The sequence below is a fragment of the Parambassis ranga genome, chromosome 13, assembly GCF_900634625.1.
Source record: "Parambassis ranga chromosome 13, fParRan2.1, whole genome shotgun sequence".
Taxonomy (NCBI): domain Eukaryota; kingdom Metazoa; phylum Chordata; class Actinopteri; family Ambassidae; genus Parambassis; species Parambassis ranga.
In genome coordinates this window covers 1,705,740-1,723,688 of record NC_041033.1, presented here as the reverse complement: position 1 = coordinate 1,723,688, position 17,949 = coordinate 1,705,740, and the positions used below count along the sequence as shown (strand labels likewise).

Here is a 17,949-nt window from a genome sequence, read left to right as displayed (position 1 = left end):
CAAAGTCGGAAACGCAGCCCAGAATCAGACCCAAACAAGCGTCAACAATTTGAAAAAAGGAAAGCTGAAAGCCACAAAGAGGAGAGACGGGCAAAAAGAAGAAGAAGCAGAAGCCCTGAACGACCTGTCAGAGCTGCACAAGAGGTTATTGATATCAGCAGCAGAGTCAGTTCAGATTCCCGCTTTGTACTTTCAAATGACAACAACCAATTAGATTGCGGCGATAATCTGTCGCCAGAGGAGGAGAAGATTTACCAGATGTCTTCTAAAGCAAACACAAAGCGAGGTAAGTGTAAAACAATTTTGAACTTTATTATTATCCCAAAGGCAATATGATCTGCAGCAGACATTAGCTATCAGGTTCCATCAAGATAGAACAGACAAACAAAAATTCCACAACCCTGAGAAAACAAAGGTGCTCCCAACACATTGGATCAGAAACTAAGATGTTAAAAAACAGTGGAGTGAAAGACACACAGCCAAAATATGCAACATCTGAAAACACATCTTGCAAGTAAATGCATAAAAAACACATTAGCTGAGTAAACTGAGCTACTCAATAAATAAATAAAAGCCCTATTAGCTGTTTATGAGGTAGACATTTTATATTGGGAACAATTTCAACATCCTTCCCCTGGATGACTTGTATGCATAGCACTAGTAGCATCTTTGCACTAAACAGACTGTGATCAACCTCATCGTTTTTTAGAAGCCACCATCGCTTTAAAGAGAAGCCTCTGATCATAAGTACTCCTACAGTCACTAGTGTTTAGAATTAAAAATTAAGGTAAGAGGACACAGCTCTGTGGGAAACGAGTTAACACGCCGAGACCTATCTGATGTGAAATCCACAATCCAGCCAATCAGATTTGACTTCAAAATAAAAATGAAGATTCTCAGTTCATTTGTAGGGCTCATGGTAGGACAGAAGCCTACCATGAGTTTTTGAGGACTCTAGATTAGAGGTCGACCGATGAATCAAACCAGTTATTGGTCATTTTTAAAAATAATTTGCATCGGTCAACGCCAAAGAATATTCAACTGATTAATATACAGACGCATCTGCAGGCAGTACAGCATTCTTGCTGTGGAACGTGTGACACAGCCCCTTATGTCAATCAACCATTCTACAGGCAGACTCAAGATGATGTTAACAAGTGTCACTAACTCAGAAGAATGAGAATGAGTAATACATTACTTCTTAGGAGACAACTGTAAATTCTTATATTTCAAAGCCCTGTTACTGTGTATATGAAGTGTTACTAGCACTATGAGACAGCGAGCCTTCAACCAGCTGTGCTCACAGGTGAGGTAGCTACTGAAACCCAGTCACAAGTCCCATGAAATCCTTAAAGGCCGCAGTATTGTTTGGCTTTGACTTTATTGATAGCAGAGAATTTGCTCTGAAGGCTGTGTGGCATGGAGCAGCTCTGTCTCTCTCTCTCTCACACACACACACTGAAGCAGGAGCGAGTGTGTGAATTAAAATGTACAAAATTAAATGTACAAAAGTATAAATTACATTTTACAGAGTTGGAGCCAACAATGCTTGTCATCAGTGCAACATGTCGTCTGCGTGTGAACATCAAAATATCAAACCATGTAGCAATAAAGTCTACATGGCCTCCTCTATGTGCACAAAGCGTCCTCTAAGTCTCCAATGCCTGTGTAGTCCTCAGTGCAGCAACAATGACAAGCAGACTACATGAAGGATTTATTTTTGTGATCACAAAGACTCTGACCACTTGGCTTACGATTACATTTAACCACTGCCCACAACTGTAAGGCTAGATCTGGAGTACCATGGACATCACTAGGGTTGACAGATAGGGGGGGCTAATCTGATTTAGATTCGTTTCATCTTTCTGTTATTTTGATTTACACATACTGATGAAACGAGTACAATGAAAAGACACTGGTCTGATTTGCACAAACACTGCTTACCTCGCTGAAAGCTTGCCAGACGCCTGGATATGGTTGCTAAGCTATGATTGGCTAGTGACTATGACAGCCGCCCAAGTGGGCGTGGTTATTTGAATGTCATCAGATTATAAAGGCATTCTAATGACATCAGTATATACATCAGTATAAAGGCCTTCTTATGACATCATTCTTATGATGTCATAAAGCAATGATGTCATATGTTGATAGCAACTGGACTAGTTTTCTACTTAGTGACACTTATCCACAGGATTACCAAAACGTAAAGACTATAAAGGATTTTAAGAAAAGCAAAGAAGAATTGTTTGCGATGGCTTGTAGCAATATTGTAAACACTTTCAATGCGACGGTAGAAGAAATTCTGCCCATCATGAAAGATTTTTTCAGCAGGATTTCTCCATCACAGTGGAGCATGCTAGCATCGGGAACCTACGACAGGGACACACGGGCTTTCCTGACTGACATGATCGTTGAGATTGTGCAGACTATTTCTGCAAATGCTGCAAGAAACATTTTAACGCTTGCTTACGCTTGCTTACACCCTGAAACCATTGCGGACCTAAACATATCCGTACGCGACGCCATCTCTGCCAGCTTTGCCTCTGCTTTGGATGTCCCTCAGGAGAACTTTGAAAGTGCAGAACAGTTAGGAGGACTGATGGAGGAGGAAGTTTCAAAGAAAGTGAAATATGTCCTATCTATTGTCATTGAATGCCCTGTGCTGCCATTAGAGCCTGCTATTTATGTCAGCGGCTTAATGTCTTGCCGTGACTCTATTACAAGCATGCTGCACCATACTGCAGGATGTCTGAAAAGATATTTAGGTGACTTGAAAACCAAGTGCATGGAATGTTGGTCTAAGAAGTTCTCCTCTGAGAAGAACTCCTCTGCATCCGCAAATACAGACACTGTCTCCGCAACAGGAGTGGTCACAGACGAACCAGAGATATCAGGCAGCAGCAGATCAAAATCTGCCTCTCCTTTATGTTTCAGTGATGACGAAGAGTGCACACACTCACTCGGACCTGAAACCCCACGAGGGGTGCTCTCCGACCAGCATATGATAACAGCTGTTAGTGAGATTCTAATGCAAAATGTCAGAAAATCACCAGACATTGAAGAAGAGCTTGATACCACACCTTTAATATCTCCAGATATTCAGGATGTAGCAGCTGATATTGTCGATGCCATGATTAACAATGTGCATTATTCAGATTCAGATGTTTCAGAATCATCTGACAATGCAACACCACTCAGACCTCACTGTGATATGACGGAAGTAGTTTCCAAGGTAGAACACTTTCTAGATTCACAGATGACCCAGACAGATGACACACAAACTACACCCCCACCCCAGAGAACGGACCAGTTTTTAAAGTTTGCCCAACAAAACTTTGAAAAAATGAAAGAGCATCTGAAGAAAGCTGTTCAGACAGATTTCCCGCAGTTTTTGGTGAACATCAGGGAACGGACTCAGAAACAAAATCGAGAGGACACTTCCGCAGACATGTTACCCGGATATGTCCCAGAGGCTTCTGCATCAGTTAGAAGTCCGGAATTGCCTAAAATGGGCAATCAGAGTGGCACAGTGCCCTGGATCAATGTGATGAAAACTCACTTTTCCTGTGACTTTGAGAGCATCATGCCCAAGATCAACGACCTGCTTCATAAATTAGAGCTGGTCAAACAAGAGGACAAGTACAGGAATGAAGTCAGGCAGTTTTCAAATGAACTGACGGATATGATGTATAATCACATCATGACTAGCAGGACATATGAAGTTCCTGTGACTCCACTGACAAAGTGTGTTTCTGACACCGTCATATCTCAGAAGAGAAAACTGAACGGCCCTTCTCAGCAGCACTTGTCTCCTGAAGTTCTGTATACCATGGCAGAGGATGCAGTGGGAAAGTTCTTGCAGCAGATTGTAATCTGGAAGGAGAAAGTACCAAGGGACATCTCATATTACAGGGATGACATGTCGAATGTACTGGCAGGAATTCAAAACTTGTTTGACAAAATAATGACCGGTCCGGAACAGAATGATTCCCTCGTGCCTCCTGAAAGAGAAGATGACGACAGCCAGTCAGATGATTCTGGTTTAGAATTAACAGTGCGGAAAATTGATCGCGTTGATTCTCATGCTGCCTCTTCTCTGATTGTGGATGACCACATGCCGAACACATCTTCTGAACAAGACCATCAACATCAACCAGCCCCCAGCAATGATGACCACATGTCGGCGGGCACATCGTTTGAAACAGACGATGAAACAGACAGTGAAGTGCTTCAGCTTGGGCAACAGGCACAAGCAGCAAAGTCTTCTTCAACTCAGAGGTCGACCTACAACCTTGTCACTGCTGTGATAATAAGGATCTACAAGAAAGCCTACCAGGAATGCAAGAGATGTCTGCCAGCTAAAGAGATCAATAGGATGATCAAAAGTCTGTCAGACAAGGTGATGGAACATGTCATTTTCACAGACACATTGGACATCGACACCATTAAACGACTTGCAAAAGCAATCGTTAAAGATCTTCAGAGAGATTTTGGCTCTCCTGAAACGCTGCTTTTACATGCACTGGCATCAAACCCAGATTTTGGTGACGCTGTTGTGGTGTATGTGAAACTCCATCTAGACCCCACATCTCAAACACCCACAAAAGCAAGATTTTTCAGACGTGCATCAAGTCCTGCAAGCAGGTTCCTGAAAAGTGCTCGATGCTGGATTAAGGACCTGAGAGTGTGATCCTGAATGCAAACAAACTGTCACACCGTCTATCTCTCTAAACTTAAAAACAAGTCAGATGATGATAGAAGGGAGGTGAAGTTTAAATTTAAATTTAAAATTTAAAAAAACAAACAACAAACTGTTTTTTTTAAACTAATTTCTTTTTTGCCACAGGTTTCAAGTCACGTTAAATACAGTTAATAGTAGTGTGTTAGTAGTAGCAGTAGTAGTAGTAGTGTTAGTACAGGAGTGTAAGTGTCAATATAAATCCAAATCAGAAGTACAGTAATCAGTGTGACTGAGCACAATATATGTTGCATGGCTGTAATATAAGGGGGCGGCACTGGTCCTGGTTCAATTCTGACTGGGGCCTTTCTGTGTGGAGTTCTCCCTGTGCCTGCGTGGGTTTTCTCAGGTTACTCTGGCTTCCTCCCACGTTCTAAAGACGTGCATGTTAAGATAAGATAAGATAAGATAAAACTTTATTAATCCCGAAGGAAATTCTTGTGCCAGAGGTATTAAGTTACATTAAATGCAGTTAAGTACAGAGTATAAGTGTCACTATAATCCAAAAAGAGTACAGTACGCGGTATGAGCACAATATATGATACATGGATACAATATGGAGATGTAAGGTGCTAAGTAAACATAATATAGGAATGACAGTGATGCCTGACATGATTATCTAGCGCTTCTCCCTACAGAAAGGGGAGGAGTTATACAGTCTGATGGCCACTGGCAGGAAGGACCTCCTGTGGCGTTCTGTGCTGCTCCTCGGTAGTCTCAGTCTACCGCTGAATATGCTCCTGTAGGACAGCAGTGTGTCGTGCAGGGGGTGAGACGTGTTGTTACGAATACTGAGGAGTTTCCTCAGTATCCTCCTCTCCGTTACCTCCCCCACAGACTCCAGCTCCACTCCCAGCACCGAGCCAGCCTTCCTAATGAGCTTGTTGAGTCTGTTGGTGTCGGCCGCATTCATCCTGCTGCCCCAGCACACTACAGCGTAGAAGATGACGCTGGAGACCACCGAGTGGTAAAACATCTGCAGCATGGTCTGGCAGACGTTAAAGGACCTGAGTCTCCTCAGTAGATACAGGCGACTCTGTCCCTTCCTGTATATTGCCTCTGCGTTTGTGGACCAGTCCAGTTTGTGGTCAATGTGGACACCCAGGTATTTGTAGCTGTCCACAATGTCCACGTTGGTACCCTTGATGTTAGGTTAGATGGTCACTCTAGATTGACCGTAGGTGTGAGTGTGTATGGTTGTTTGTCTGTATGTTGCCCTCTGATGGACTGGTGACCTATCCAGGGTGTACCCCACCTCTCACCTGTAGTTAGCTGGGAGAGGCTCCAGCCCCCCTGTAAGAGATGAGAAGGTGCTAAATAAATACAAATATAGAGCTTGGAGGGAATGACATTGGTACATGACATGATCATCTAGCTCTTCTCCCTACAGAAAGGGGAGGAGTTACACCGAGTTACAATATAGTCTGATGTGTGTCATGCAGGGGGTGAGACCTGTTGTTAAAAATACTGAGGAGTTACAGACTCCAGCTCAGCTCCCAGCACCGAGCCAGCCTTTCTAATGAGCTTGTCGAGTGTGTTGTGTCGGCCGACTTCATGCTGCTGCCCCAGCACACTGAGACCTCCAAGTGGTAAAACGTCTGCAGCATGGTCTGGGAGACTCTCTTTAGGACATACAGGTGACCTCTGCGTTTGTGGACCAGTCCAGTTTGCGGTCAATGTGGACACCTAGGTATTTGTAGCTGTCCACAATGTCCACATTGGTACCTTTGATGCTGACCGGGTTTGGGAGTGTCTGGTGCTTCCTGAAGTCCACCACCAGCTCTTTTGTCTTCATGACAATGAGCTGCAGGTGGTTTTGTCCACACCACTCCATGAAGCAGTCCACCACACTCCTGTACTCCGCCTCCCGACCTCTGCTGACTCGTCTCTCTGTATGTCCAGCACATATGGCAGTGTTGACAATGAAGCTGTTAAACAGTTAAATTCATTAACCCGTTGTCTGTGTAGAACTGTGCGAGATAATTTAATGTGTTTCTCCCCCCTTCTTTTCCATTATCCTTCATTTACTCCTCTTCCTCCTGGTTCCACAGACAGTGCTGACTCAGCAGTACAATAACATGCAGTTTCATGATTGCGCCACAAGGGGGAGTGTTGGCCCAGGGACACCGGTTGCAGTAGGTCAGCAGGGGGTTTCCGCCCTCAGAGGGACACAGCCTGCTAACAGCTATGGTCTCCTGTCTCTAACAGGTCAGTAATGTGTGTACATACACTGTCAAAACATTCTCAAGAACTCTCGGAGCCTAACAGATCTTGGTTTAATGAAGGTTTGATGAGGAAAGCCATCGTTTTATGTTGGAATTGAACTTTGTAGTCCATCATAATGGCGGCTCCCATGTGAACACGATGGCGGCCTCCTGTTAAAAATGGTTATCTCTGTTAGCTCCAGATAGATGAGTGTGTTAAGTAAAGGTCAAACGGTTTTGCTCAGTTAAACAAATGGATTCAGTTATTATTAGGTGTAATTCTTTAAAGAAACTGTAAACACTGTGGGATATTTAGCCAGCCCCGGGTCCGTCCCGTTGGCAGAGATAGAACGGGTGGTAACGGCAGGTGTACGGGCTGCGCTTCAGGCCGCTGTTCCCCAGCCACTACACGCTCCTCTAACGGTGAGTTAAGTTCGTTTGAATGGACTGTTTCTGTTGCACAGTTAGCTAGTTAGCTAGCTAGCAAACGATGGTTAGGAGGCTAGCTAGCTAGCTAGCGTTTGTAATTAACTTGGATGCCAACTTTGTGACCGAGGGCCGAAGCTCGTTCTTTGTCACTCACCACTCCTCAGTCTAATCAGGTTAGGTTTAGTAAACTGTTTCAAAACAAAAAAAAACAATCATACAGTGTGTGTGTGACCATGATGTGGAAGACAGTTTTGTATCAAAACTGACAACCATTTTATTTCAGGTCTCCTCAGTATCAGGTGCTACGCATGCTGCACATGGCCTCCCAGCCACTGCTGTCACAACACTGAGATCAGTGAGTGATGCTGGGGTTACATTACTGCACCGAAAAAGCTGAACAAGGGCCATCCAGCTAATTTAGTGCCCATGTCAGCTTGTGATGGAGCTGGGGTTTGTATTGTTTCAGAGACAGAAGTTATAGCTCTGCTTTGTCCATATGATGCATTTCATCACCAAGCCATGACAGCATAGAAACCTTTGCTTTACGAACACTGGTAAAGTGAGTTCTTGGTAATGTTTATGTTAAGCATTGGTGGTAGCAGCCAGCTTGTTGTATCAAACTAGAGAGAAATTATGCTGATCGGACATCTGCGTTCAAAAAACATTGTGGTGCAGAGAAGTCGTGTCCGTGTAAATATAACCATGCTAAATGACACATGAGTGCTTGTTTTTAGAAGTGTACTACTGTTTTAATGGCAAACAGCTTATTACCATCAGAATGTGTCTGTGTCTACAGTGCTGTGACATTTGAAGATAGTATTATTGTGTATCGTTGCACATAAACTCATATTTCATCTAGTTAATGAATTGAAACTTTCTAAATTAAAAAAACGTGGCTGTCTGCTTTATGGTTACAATATTTGTTCTGTTGTAAAGATGTCTCATTCATCAGCAATTAAAGAGCATTTGTGAATTTAATAAAGAAGCTTATTAATAAATATATAATAATAATAATGAAGTAAAATAAAACTATTGACAAAAAAATACCAGCAAGAAAATCAAACTATTTACAAGAAAATCACAGTATATACAGGAGAAAGCAGTCTGCCATCTTGATCTGTGGAAGCACAAACACAAACATGATCAGTCCTCTGTGACACTTTGTGTGTGTGTGTCCACCTGCATCAAACAGCATGTTTACCTCTGCTTGCAGCTGCAGCCCTCCTCCTGACCCTCTTCCTCTTTTTGCCCTAAAATCAAGCACATCACACACATCACACTCTGTGTTCACTGTCTGTGGAGGAGTTGTGTTGTAGTTGTGTGTGAGCAGAGTGTGTTTACATAGTTGTCCGCTGTCGACCATCCTGGGTGCAGCTGGGCATGGAGCCGCCGCTCTGCCTCTGCCTCCTCATAATATCTGGCCTGCTCCTCCTTTGACAGTGCGTTCCACTGTGGACAGACGACAACTCACTGTCAGCACATGTACTAAAACACAACTGCAGGCTGGTAGAACACAGAGTCACAGTGATGTGTGTTTCTGCAGTGTGTGTGTCACAAAATCAGAAAAGCCTTGTTAATATTGGTGCCTGTGGCCATTAATTGAACTGCAGTCAGCATTCTGTGGCTCGTAGTGTCAGATCAGTGCTGGCTGATAGCTTCCAAAACGCAGTCTGAGTGGATGACAGCAGTTCAAACCAACTCTTGATCCAGAGTGCTTCTTACCTTCTGACCCACAGCTGCATTCACAGCCGCACTGCCCTTCATGCCCTTCTCAGCAGCCACCTTGGGCCTCTGCTCTGTGAGGAAGAGCATGAAGGCGTTCCTCGGTTTCTTTATGTGCGGCTGTGACGATGGCTGCTCATCGTGTTTTCTCTTTCTACAGGAACAAAACAGGAACAACAAAAGTAAGGATACAAGATACCACTGTGTGCACATGTGAGGACACAAGCAGGCTACATTATGAGAATAAATACAATTCAAATTCATCTCTGGGAAGCTGTTCAGATGAATTAAAGCCCAATACACAGACAGAGATTATAATAATGATCACACAGACCTGAACACCTGATCATTGATGATTCATCATGATCAGTCACAGAGGAGGAGGAGGATCCACATCAACAAGCCTGTAGGGTCTTACTGTGTTTCCAGGGCTGACAGACCTCCTCCTGCTGGAAACCACAGACTGAACCACCAAGACAGACCTACATCTAAACACAGACATTAAATCATCAGCAGACTGACTGTGGACAAACACACACTTTAAACAGTGTCACAGTTTGTGTGACGTCTCCTTGGCTGTCCCACTGTTCTCTTACCCGTCTTTGGTAGAACAGGATCTAGAAAGTTCTCTGCAGTTTTTTGCAGGTGAAGAATCTGCTTGTCTCGATGACGTGGGCATCGTCATAGTGGAGCCACCGCTCACCATCCAGCATGTCCTCCGGGTGGCCTCCATCACTGACGTAGTGCCCTAACAGGAGAAGAAACACAGTTATATCAGCTGGAGGTCATGAAACTTAACAGAAGGGAGAAGAACAGCAGCAAACTTTCCAAAGTCATCATGTGAGAAAGGTTAGCGTCTCCTCTGATGTGAACTTACCGACATCCTCCAGGGCCCAAGTAGCTAGACTCATCCTGAGACACAATCACAGAGAACAGCAGTCAGCTTCAACACAACACACACACTAATACCAGCACACACTGTCCACATGTTTGCTCTGTTGTCAGGTGTGTGATGGTTTTACCTGACCGGACTTCAACACAAGCTTCCTGGAGAGGCTGACTGAGTCATGGAGCTTGACTATTTGCAGGAACTGGTTGATCCTGAACCTCTTCAGGTGAAGCACCAGGAATCTGCAGACAGAAAAGAAAACAGCAGTGAGAGGCTGGATGGCACTCACTGACTGGGTCTGCAGCATAAACAAGAAGCTCAGACTGTACAGAGGACATCTGAGTATGTCAAACTCTGATGGATGTGTTGTCACTGACCTCGGCAGGGTCCTGAAGGTTGATTCCGCCACAGGTGAAATCCAGTTCAACCTCCTGCAGGGACACCATGCTGTCAGTTATGTACTGTGTAACAGACTGAGGGAGTTCTTTCCAGGTTTCCCATCGGTCCGCCCCCAGCAGATTCTGCAGTGGTGAAGCCAGACTCCTGATCTGCTCTATGAAGGTTGTGATGAACTCATGAGCATCCTGCAAAAATACAAACAGGTTTGATTTAGAGCTGAGAAAACCTGCAGGAAAACAAGAAACCCAAACAAACCAGCTGACTCACTTCCTGACCACAGTCTACAAACTCACCACAACTTCCTGGGTGTGCACATCACTGAGGACAGGATGCTCTCAACAGCCCCTCTGTAGAAGAGGCTGTTGAGAGCATCCTGTCCAGCTGCATCACTGAGTGGTACGGAGCCTGCACCGCCACCTGCAGGATGATGTTTCATCGCATAGTGAGAGCAGCTGAGAGGATCATCGGCGTCCCTCTCCCCTCCCTCCGCCCTCTGCATCACAGGAGACCCCACCCACCCTTCCCACTGCGTTTTCAGTCTGCTGCCATCAGGAACCAGCAGACTGAGGAACAGCTTCATCCACCAGGCTGTCAACAAGCTGAAGTCTCTCCCTGCTGTGCCCCACTACCTACAAAAACCCTGACAATAAAGCTGACTTTGACTTTGATATTATTAGCATTAGTGCACATGCTTGAAAAAGAGTATCAGGTCAAACTGAAATCAATGAATCAATAAATTAACACAGCCTTGTCAAAGTTGCACTCTGCTTTTTTCAGTGTCTCCTCATGCAGAAGTCACATTGTTGTAATGACAATTTGATAAAAAGCTGAGGTTAAAAAATAATGGCTCAACATTCCTCATGTCAACTTTACATGTACGGCCATAACTGCTCCTATGTACAACAGTTTCCCTTTACTGTTACTGTTTCCTCTGTTGTATTGATGAAAACACCGACTGTTCATTTCACTGCCTTTTAGCCTTTAACTTAACAAAAACGTTAGAAAAATAAAAGAAGTAGTGTGCACACTAGAAAATAAAAGAATGTCCGTTGGGGCCCTTAAACCAAAATAAAAATGGTCTCAGGTGCATTTGTTGTAGAGTTCCTGCAGTTCACCTTATTCCAAGGACGCTCGTGTTGTAATGTAAGTGTGAACAGTGGTTCAATAACACTTGTGTAAGTAACCATTAACATTCAAAACACAATTTATCATAACATCCAAACCATGTGCAAATAACAGAACAGTGCTCATTGTGAGTTCAGGTTTAGAGTAGTATAGCAGTGAGCTTCATTTACTCTAACACCTATTCATGAAAGAGAAATGCACTAAAAATGACCCTCTAGTTACTTTAAACTCAGCTGAGCAGCACAACTGTGTTCAAGTAAAACGTTTTACATTCATCAGAACACAAACAAACTCTTTTCCCATTAAACTGGCATTAGGAAAGGAAACACTTCCCCTTTTAATTATACACACCTACATCTGCATAAACAGCCACACCGTAAATATGTTCAAAACATTGCACCATTATTTCCTTCAGTTCACTTATCACACCAATATCACCATTTCCATCTTTCAACACATGGAAAAACAAAGAGATAATAAAATGGCACATTTCTCACCTGCTCTGTGTAGATCAAAGCCAAGCACAGCGGGTCGGACTTCGTAGCAGCTTCGTAGCAGCCCGTTAATATGGCCGCCAGCGGTTAGCATGAACAAGCGGTGGTTTTTACGGTTAGCATGAACAAGCGTTTTTTTAACCTGTTTAACCCGATGGGCCCGCCGAAGGGCCGAAAACGTACAGGCACTATTACTTCAAATTCTGATCAAATTCTGCCACGGATGCGGCCATGTTTGTAGTCCAATGAAAGAGGACAAGCTACTGAATCGAATGGTACAAAAAAAATCTAATGGACTACAATACCCAGCTGACGTAAAATCCCTGTGTAAAGACTAGACGCAACAACACTAACGCTAGCTAACTACGCGTATGTGTTTGTGGAGGTTGTAGTTGCTTTAGTGTGCTTCAGTGACTTTCGGTGAATTTCAGTGAGTTTCAGTAAGTGTCAGAGGGTTTTTTTAGGTTGTTAGCTAGCGTATCTCTTCATGATACCGTGACGAGAGGGGCATGGAGCAGAATTTCAACGGCAGGAATTTCCGGATTCGTTCGACCCCGTTGCCAGCAACGTTGAACGTTGGAAAAGATAGACCCAGTTTGAGTAAGTTGAGTAAGTTTTGTACATTTATTTTGAAGTGTAAACTGTTTGTTGCTAATATCCGTGTTGATCGATAAAATGATTTATTATATATATATACGTGTACACAATATAGTAGACAGCAGGGTGGTAGTTGGGGTGAGAGAGGAGGATGCAGAGGATAGTGGTGATGATTGACTGTGGCAACCCCTAAGGGAACAGCTGAACAGAGATGAAGAAGGATGATTCAATCCTATTCAATACTGTCTTTACATATTATTTACAAATATGTGTATTTCAATATGTATGCAATTACAGATAATAATAATTGTTATTATTTTCACAGCCAAGAGGGAAGAGAAGAGGAAAGTGAGGTTCCAGGCCCATCTGGGCTCAACACTGAGGCATCACCTCTCCTTGTTGTTATTTTTATTTTCTTTACCTAATATTTGGTTGGACTTTCATTAATGTACATTAGTTATTAGTTATTATAATAAAAACTACTCTATTTGGAGACAAAATCATACATTTTGATGTTTTTTTATATTGATTTTACACTGTGCATAATGGTAGAAGTTAATGAAGTGCAAGGTAAATTCATACCCAAAAGCTCCAGTAGATGGCAATAGACTAGTGAAATGGATATAAATTGTATTTTCCAGCCAGTTTCCACTGGAAATGAGTAAGCTAGCTATAGCTATAGTAACCTATTTGGCAATGTGGTGCCAAATTGTGCCAAACTGAGTGTCCGCCTGGTGATATCCTTACTAAAACCTTTGTGAAGGCTTTGCTCTTTGTTCAAATTCTATCAAATTTGGTATATTTGTAGCCAAGGAATAGCTGAATGTGATCAATGGCATCTGTGTACATAGAATCATTGTTAGCATAATGTTTTCCTCTGTCAAATAGGAAAAAAACTCGAGGATAAAATTGTTACATTTCTCCTGTAGTTTTTTCTAATTTACTCAGGCATACTAATAGACACAATATTTTAAACACTGGAAATGCATTCTCTGAGGTCTCTAGATGTCCCTAGACACCAAGAACATGCATATGCACATTATTATTGTGGTGCATTTCCTCATTTTCTTCGGGAATGTCTTTTTAGGTGATTTTTTCTTTTAATATGGCCAGGGTTTAAAGGGTTAATTGATCTTACCAATGTAACTTCTGTCTTTCGTTCTGTAACAGGACTCCGGACCAGGCCCGGCCCAAGGCATATGCGAAATATTTTGTTTGCAGGCAGACTCCAGGGTTTTGTCCCGTTTTCTGTCTCCTTGCTAGCACACAGCTACCCTAACTAACGCCCGCCCTTCATCGACACATTGAACGTGACCTGCGTAAGCTCTGATTGACTGCTGAGACCACGTACCCCCACGTGGTAAAACGTGAACCGTGTGGTGCATTCAAATGCAATGGAGAACTAAAAATCTGCCGATGTGAACAAATAAAGATACAGAAAATGAACAGTCTCTTTCTTTTAGTGAACTCAGTTTTAACTATTATCATATTATTAATGGGTCTTTTTATACCTGGCTGCACTAACTAGTGTTTAGATCCCTCTCAGAGCTCATTACAGCCCTCTCTTAATCCATGTGGGGCCCCTACATATAAATGCTGGTTATGTACAGATTATGTACAAAAACGCAACAACACACACACACACACACACACACACACACACACACACACCACCACCTGAAGACAGTGTTAGAGGACACACATGACCCATCATCCTCTTTTTGCCTCATAAACTGTGAAAACCTCACATTTACCATGATTGACATGATTTAAAAACACGCAGGAAGTTCCTCTTCTAACTAGTCGCTGCAGTGTTCCCACTAAAGCAGAGGCTTTCAGCTAATTAAGCATCTCTGTGGGAGGTAGCTGGAGCACCCGGGGTTTAACCCACGCAGGCACGAGGAGAACTGTGAACTTCCACACAGAAAGGTCCGGGCCAGTAGCTCCAGAACCTGCTGCAAGGTGACGGTGCTGACCACTGCACACATTACATTTATTTACATTTAACTTTGTTTTTAGCATTAAACACTTACCTGCAGCCTCATGATGATAATTAACTTATGATGGCACAGACAGGGTCATACATAAAGAATATACACTGCTACTACACAAGGGAACACTGGTATGGTGACAATTTACACTATATACATAAGAGCTGGAAAAAAAAGTTATTGCCGCTGGTCTGTCGCTGTTGAGGGTGAGAGACCTTTGCATGACACTGTTAACACTTTGTGAATGACACAAGCTATTTAGCTATAGCTACAGTGCAACACCTTGTTTGCAGTAAGTTTGTGAGCACTTTGTAGGTTTTTTGTGTGTAATGTTATCATATTTATAGTCAGATATGAACATAATAAATCAAAAATATATCATCATCAGTGCATTTGTCCATATATGAACATGTATGGAATGTTGTGTAGAATGTTGGCTTTGATCTTTGATCATTGCACGTCACTTAGCAACAGTACAAACGTTATCACAGTTACATTTTCTCGTCACGTCTGAGACCACAAGAGCGTAAGTCAACATTTTCGAAGAGTTTACGAGCGCATCCTTTCGACTGCATACTAACAGGTAATGACTTTCAGTTGAAGAAGCATGTTTTTACACAATTTCTTAAAACTGATCTGCAATGTCTGTAATTTCTACCATCTTTTGTGTTTAAATATTATATTTATGCTGTGACTTTAAGAGTTGAATATCTTCATAGTCTACTGTTTGAATCTAATAACACTTCTGGCTTCAGAGAGCTGTATTGTGCACCTGTTGTAAATGATATTGTGATATGACACTGACTGTACATCTCCCTTTGTGAGGCCATGTGTGAGCCAATCTGAGCCAGAAACTGTAATGATAAGACATCAAAGCTGTAGTTATGTCGTTTTTAATATTACAAAAAATAAAGCAGAAGTACACATTGTTTTCCCTCATTTCAGGAAAAAAACATGTCAAAACAAAACATGAGCCACTCCTCAAGCGCCTACAGCAACGAGCCGGACCACACCCGTACTGAAAAAAGAAAGGCAGAGGGTGATATTGCAGATTCTGGACCCAAAAGGAGAAGACGTTGCGACCCCAACAAGACCACCACCAAACAAAGTCTTGAACGCAGCCCAGAATCAGACCTAAACAAGCGTCAACAATCTGAAAAAAGGAAGGCTGAAAGCCACAAAGAGGAGAGACGGGCAAAAAGAAGAAGAAGCAGAAGCCCTGAACGACCTGTCAGAGCTGCACAAGAGGTTATTGATATCAGCAGCAGAGTCAGTTCAGATTCCCGCTTTGTACTTTCAAATGACAACAACCAATTAGATTGCGGCGATAATCTGTCGCCAGAGGAGGAGAAGATTTACCAGATGTCTTCTAAAGCAAACACAAAGCGAGGTAAGTGTGAAACAATAACACAGGGACGTGTTCACACGTCTAAATGAAAGATCTGAAAAACAAAACAAAGCATTTCTGTGATGAGCAGAAGTAGAAACATCTTAACAAAACACATCTCTGTGTGTTTTCAGATCATTTTAACAACACCTATACTCAGCTTGAACCAATCGGCAGCGGAGGATTTGGTTCCGTGTTTGCAGGCATCCGTAAAAAAGACAACCGAGAGGTAAGTCTTCAGAACACATCTTCACACACATTGCAATATACACTGACGTACAGTGAGAACAACAAAGCATTTTTTTTGTCTTGAGCAGGTGGCAATCAAGTACATTCCCCAGGATATGATTAGATTGGGAAAAGTGGTGAGGAAAAAGTTTCTTCCCTGACAACCATTCATCAGCTGTGTGTGTAGGAGCTCATTTATAATGTGTGTTTATTTTCTGCAGCACTGCAACGGACAAACCTACTTCGTCGCCTTGGAAGTGGCCTACATGTTAAAAACAGAAGGTGTACCAGGAGAAGTCAGGAGGTCAGCCACAGTGTCCCTTCTAGACTGGTACTATCTGGATGATCAGCTAGTTCTTGTGATGGAACGACCGCCGTTTGCCATGGACCTTCATAAATACCTCAAGACTGTAAAAGGTGGATACCTGCAGGAACACCAAGCAATGGTATGAAACATACTGTGTGTGATTCTGTGTTGATATGACCAGAAACATTCAGCTTCAACCTTTTACCGCATCACTTCATGACATCAGTCCTTTATAAACGATGTGTTTACAATAGAAGATGAGAAAGGTCACTGCTGCTGCTGTAAAGCTGTTAGAATGGTGCTGTGGTGAAACCATGTTCATGTTTGCTTTCTGTTGCCTGTTGTTTAAAATGCTGGTTTGATTTTTTTTTATCTTAATGAGTCCAGATTCATTTTTTCAACACAAGACATACTGAGTCACTGTAGGATATATATAACACCTTCTCCTGTCACGCCTAATCAGACAGTGCCTTTATACTTTCTCTGTGTTTCAGTCGGTCCTGAAGCAGCTGGTGGACGCATCCATCGACATACATTCAAAAGGGATCTTTCACCGGGACCTCAAGCCTGAAAACCTGCTAATGGACACTGAGCATAAAGAACATAAACTGCTCGTCATCGATTTCGGCTGTGCAACGTTCTCAACTGAAAACACCTTCGAGACCTTCTGTGGTTTGTTACCCGTCTGCTCTCCATTGCTCATGTGTGAACTCTAAAAATAAGGGTCTTCACATGTAATCAAAGCTCCACCTGATCTTTGTTCTTTCTTTTCTCTGCTACTACTGTGTGTAACAGGAACCCTAGAATACGCACCTCCAGAGTGGTTTACAAAAGGAGAGTATCAGGCCCGTCCCACCACCGTCTGGCAGATAGGAGCCATTTTCTACTCGATGTTAAAAGGACATCGAGTCTTCAAAACCCAGAACTTCACCCGTGGCCGGATCAAGATCAACCCCAAACTGTCAAAACGTATGAAACAGTCTCCATTTCAATTCTTATTTTCCTGAAAGGTAGCAGATCTGTTTAGGAAGCTGATTCCTTAAACATCGGGTCTCCTCTTTCTCTCTCTTATTGTACAGGCTGCAAACAGCTGTTACGAATGTGTCTGGTTAAAAAGCCAACGGAACGTGCAACTCTGGAAGAACTTAAGATCTGCCTCAATAATATGCAACCCCAGCCATCTGTGTAGAGGGGCAACTAAAGTGGTCGTATTAAATTGTGCTGTATAATTGTAAATTGTGTGTAAAAACTGTAAATATTTGCTTCTCCGATGAACTATCGTTGATGCTGTCTGAGCAGTGTTCATAAACGGTTAACTTTTCTACTATAAAAAAGTAGCAATGTAATTCTTTTGTGTTTTGTTCTTCTGTGTTTTTAAAATAAAACAATATTTATGATCCCACCTGGGCATTTCTTTTTTCCTTACAATGTAAATTTGC

At 42.7% G+C, this 17,949-nt stretch overlaps 2 protein-coding genes and 1 long non-coding RNA gene across 4 annotated transcripts; 1 reads left to right on the top strand and 2 right to left on the bottom strand.

Annotated features, from left to right (window-relative positions):
- Positions 1-8,269: 8,269 nt before the first annotated feature.
- On the bottom strand, positions 8,270-9,443 carry LOC114445027 (transcription factor 7-like 2). Its single transcript, XM_028419957.1, has 5 exons — positions 9,436-9,443; positions 9,094-9,247; positions 8,713-8,820; positions 8,573-8,621; positions 8,270-8,488 (listed from the first exon to the last, which is right to left on the bottom strand). The coding sequence occupies exons 1-5, from the start codon at positions 9,441-9,443 to the stop codon at positions 8,439-8,441; spliced, it is 369 nt and encodes a 122-aa protein (XP_028275758.1). The 3' UTR covers positions 8,270-8,438.
- A 290-nt stretch (positions 9,444-9,733) lies between these two features.
- LOC114445437 (uncharacterized) lies at positions 9,734-13,868 on the bottom strand. Of its 2 annotated transcripts, none has more exons than XR_003671636.1 (5): positions 13,736-13,868; positions 10,360-10,566; positions 10,116-10,224; positions 9,971-10,005; positions 9,734-9,841 (listed from the first exon to the last, which is right to left on the bottom strand). It is a non-coding gene; the product is annotated as an uncharacterized LOC114445437 (long non-coding RNA). The 2 variants fall into 2 exon arrangements; XR_003671637.1 differs by lacking the exon at positions 13,736-13,868 and adding an exon at positions 12,004-12,056.
- A 1,689-nt stretch (positions 13,869-15,557) lies between these two features.
- LOC114445026 (serine/threonine-protein kinase pim-2-like) lies at positions 15,558-17,699 on the top strand. The gene is made up of 6 exons (XM_028419956.1): positions 15,558-15,978; positions 16,110-16,204; positions 16,425-16,649; positions 17,005-17,182; positions 17,306-17,479; positions 17,590-17,699. The coding sequence occupies exons 1-6, from the start codon at positions 15,558-15,560 to the stop codon at positions 17,697-17,699; spliced, it is 1,203 nt and encodes a 400-aa protein (XP_028275757.1).
- Positions 17,700-17,949: the final 250 nt, after the last annotated feature.

Excerpts from the sequence above, each read along its gene's own strand:
- LOC114445026 (XM_028419956.1), top strand. The coding sequence starts at position 15,558 with ATGAGCCACTCCTCAAGCGCCTACAGCAACGAGCCGGACCACACCCGT. Across the intron at positions 16,205-16,424 it reads GTAAAAAAGACAACCGAGAG|CACTGCAACGGACAAACCTA; the intron begins GTAAGTCTTCAG and ends TATTTTCTGCAG. Across the intron at positions 17,183-17,305 it reads CACCTTCGAGACCTTCTGTG|GAACCCTAGAATACGCACCT; the intron begins GTTTGTTACCCG and ends TGTGTGTAACAG.
- LOC114445027 (XM_028419957.1), bottom strand. Across the intron at positions 8,821-9,093 it reads ATGCAGCTGTGGGTCAGAAG|TGGAACGCACTGTCAAAGGA; the intron begins GTAAGAAGCACT and ends GTCTGTCCACAG. Across the intron at positions 8,489-8,572 it reads GGCTGCAGCTGCAAGCAGAG|ATCAAGATGGCAGACTGCTT; the intron begins GTAAACATGCTG and ends GTGCTTCCACAG.